General features: G+C 49.8%; 1 protein-coding gene across 3 annotated transcripts in view; it reads right to left on the bottom strand.

The window, feature by feature from the left end:
* Positions 1-3,706, bottom strand: part of PLG (plasminogen) — a 57,752-nt gene that overhangs the window by 32,122 nt on the left and 21,924 nt on the right. For all 3 annotated transcript variants that reach the window (XM_019549996.1, XM_019549997.1, XM_019549998.1), the window contains exon 5: positions 2,516-2,655. In XM_019549996.1, coding sequence (XP_019405541.1) covers positions 2,516-2,655 — 140 coding nt within the window. The remainder of the gene's footprint in view (positions 1-2,515; positions 2,656-3,706) is intronic.

Genomic DNA, 3,706 nt, shown 5'->3' with positions numbered 1-3,706 from the left:
GGGACCCCACTGGTCACAGGACACCATGATGAGTGACTGCCATCAATTACCCTCTGGGTCCGACCACGGAGCCAATTTCATTATTCTAAATAATGGTTCTATTAGCACCAGCTGATGTGGCCAGGTATGGGTCTAAAGTTTCTCTAAGTATACGTACAGATGTTCAGGAGATTAGATCAGGTTAAAAATGGCCACCTGATATAATTTAGTTTGTCCACATGTGGAACTTACACTTAAGGAGCTGTGGGGTTTTTTGCAATGGATGCCTTTTTTTGCAACAGAAACTAGGTCCCTAGTTAGGTTGATCTAAATGCCAAACTGTTCAGAATTTCCCAAAGACTGAATCAATTAAAAATGGCCAGCCTGATTTCATAGATTGAATAGGTTTCATAGACATTTGGGCTGGAAGGGACCTGGGAATATCATTGAGTCCAGCCCCCTGCCCCAGGGGCAGGAAGACACCCAGCAAGATAAATGCCCAAATGTTTCTTAAAAGAGTCCAGAGTACATGCTTGCACCACCTCTGGAGGCAGTCTATTCCAGGCCTTGGGGACTCAGACAGTAAAGAAGTTCTTCATTATGTCCAGCCTGAAACAGCCTTGGAGCAGTTTGTGACCGTTTGACCTAGTCATCCCTTAGGGTGCTCTAGTGAACAGGTGTTCCCCCAGATCCTGATGTAAACCCCTTATACATTTATGGGCAGCCACCAAGTCCCCCCTGAGCTTGCGCTTTTCCAGGCTGAAGAGATTTAACTTTTGCTCCGCTGAGAGGTGCACTAAGTTAGATCTGACACAAGTGGACTGATCTAACCAAATGTCTGTGTACGTTCAGAGGCCAGCCCTGGGGCAGGAAAGCCCAGCCACACTCCAGCACCAGAGCTGTACCTTTCCTACACCCTCCCTGGCACCAGGCTATTTTTAGCCTTCCCAACCCCTCCTCCCACCCCTAGTTGAACAATCCCCCTTGCAGACCAGCTACCCCCTCCTGAGCCTGCCAACCACACCCCTCAGCCTGAAAACAACTCTGGTGCTGGTTTTACTGGTGTTCACCAGTGCCAGGAGCCCAATCAAAGTAAGTTGAGGTGGGGGAAGGCACAGATGGGGTAGCGGGGTTGATCTGCAGGGGTGTTGTTCATCTAGGGGTAGGGGCATTCAGGGGACTAAAAGCAGTCCACAGTCAGGGAAGTAGGCACCCCCCACCCTGTTCCCCCATCTCCCCTGTGGAGATGCTAGCCACCTCTGATCCCATCAACCCCACCCCCACAGAGCTGCTAGCCTTCTGCAATCTGCCTCTCTCCCCTCAGCCCAATTTACTGAAATTGGCTTCTTGGCACCAGTCAATGCTTGGGAAACTGGCACCAGGAGCACTTTGCAGGATTGGGAGTAGTTTGGTGGGATTGGGGAGGGAGGGTGGCAGGATTGGAGAAGCTGTCCCATCCAAACATCCCAGTCCCCACAAGCCCCCCTGCAGACCCCACTAGCTCCCAGCCTCTCATAGTCCAACTAGTGCCCCACCCCAATCCTTCCTACCCTTCTCCCTTCTCAGTCTTACCTTAGATCAGGTTCCTGGCACCTATCTAATCACTGAGTTAGACTGGGCAGCCATTTTTAAGACAATCTAATCACCTGAACGTCTCTGTGTAACTTCACATATGTTCTTTTTGTTTAATGTTCTTATATGTACCCATAGGGCATCAGTCTTAGAAAGCAAAATAAGATGAGGTAATAATGCAGTGTAGCAACTGGAATTAAGGTAAGTTGTCTTCACCTGTCATTTTCAAAGACAGATGTCATTTAACAGTTTTATACTGACCTTAAGGAACTGCTCCATTACCACTGAGGCCTACCAAAATGACAGCAAGTGGCTTATCCTGCAATTCACTTGAATAAACTGTAGAAACATGAGTACATTTTTTTCCAGGATCAAACTAAAAGTTTGCTGTCAAGGTCTCAGACAAGATGACAATGGGATTAAAGAGCTAACATTTCCCTAGTTCAGTGGTGCTCAACCTTTCTCCTAGGCAAGCTGGATGGCAGTTCCCAGTCCTTCTGGGGGTTAGGTGTGGCCAGTGATCCTGATTTGATACTTCGGGCAGGCATGGCCACTCAGAGGGATGCAAGGGGGCAACATGGCCCCAACCCAGTCCAACAGAGGCATGGTTCAGCCCAGATCCAGATGCAGGGGAATAGGGGATTGGCCTAGCCCCAACCTGGCCCTGCAGGGGGGAAGGAAGCGTGGCTTAGTCCCAATCCAGTTACAGGTAAAGGGGGGCCTGGCTTGGCCCCAACTAGCTGTGTGGGGCTTGGGGTTTAGGTATTTGGCAGGGGAATTTGGCAGCCTCCGTTGCCAGATACTCCAATCCATGGGGAGCCCTGTGGGCCAGATACAATGGCTTTGTGAGTCACATTTGACCCATGGGCTGAAGGTTGAGCACCCCTGCCCTAGTTCATAAGATGTATATATAATTTAACATACTTAAAGATGTCTTGTGATTAAAATAATGGCATATCCTGACCTTCACATTCTGGGATGTTACAGAAATCGTATCTTTTGTCAGGATCTGTAGTATAACACCAGGGTCCATTCTCATCCTTATCAGGATTTCTGCAGTAGTTTTCTTCTAATCCCTCATTAGGGTTACTTTCAGGTGTAAATCTGTAATAAATTTAAAATGCCATTATAGGAAGAGGGAAACATCGGGAAACATCGGGAAACATCTTTGCTTCTTGAGTGATTTTGGTCTTCAGTCATATATATGAATGACCACAGGAAAAATAATCCTTTTCTGTAGCCCAGAGCTCATATCTGACTATGCAGGGTATTCTGTAGCTGTGGGGCACATCCACACATACAAGCACATGTGCTTGCAGCAGCTCAAATAGAAGCAGTGCAGATTTGAACCAGGGCTTTTTGCCTCAGCACACATGCCTGGACATGCACTTTGATGTGGGGCAAATTGTGCCACTTGGGGCAAAATAACCTTGCCTGGCTCCTTCTGGATCTGCAGCCAGGGGGAGCTAAAGCCTGGGGCCAGCACCTATGCTGTCCCCAGAAGTATAAAAAGCTGCCCTTTCCTGGCCCCATCAGTACAAAAAGCTGCCCTGTCAAGTAGCTCAGAGCTACTCGCTCTCAGGAGCTTCTGGGGCCCAGCCACTTGGCACCTGGGCACACTACCCCTTGTGCCAGTTGAACTGTTGAAGCAGCCCTGAGAGATCCCTGCACCTTTTACCCACTGCAGCAGTCTGGCAGTGGGGGCCGCTGCCTTGTTGTGAGCTGCTGTGCACCTGCCAGACCTGGATAGGGACTGCAAAGCCAGTAGAGGCATCTGCCCCTCTGGTAATTAAAACAAAAGACCACTATATATAGAAACAGAGACTGAGAGACAGTGATCAGTTGGGCAATGTGGATCATGGGGATACTGTGGGGGTGCTGCTCAGGAGGAATAGGTCCTCTGCCACCCACAGGACACAGCTCCCCCCTGCACAGCTGATGGACTGCCCCCCACAGGGGCTACAGCCCCACAAGAGGGGTTACGGCCTCCCCAACAGGGGCCACATGGCCCCCTCAGGGACTACCATCCCCCCTGCAGGGCCCACATAGTTTCATAGTTTCATAGTTTGTAGGGTCGGAAGGGACCTGAGCAGATCATCTAGTCTGACCCCCTGCCATGGCAGGAAAGAACACTGTGGTCAAACGACCCCAGTTA

Source organism: Crocodylus porosus, unplaced genomic scaffold (assembly GCF_001723895.1).
Source record: "Crocodylus porosus isolate Cpor-Errol unplaced genomic scaffold, CroPor_comp1, whole genome shotgun sequence".
Taxonomy (NCBI): Eukaryota; Metazoa; Chordata; order Crocodylia; family Crocodylidae; genus Crocodylus; species Crocodylus porosus.
This window is presented reverse-complemented; position numbering and strand designations above follow the sequence as displayed.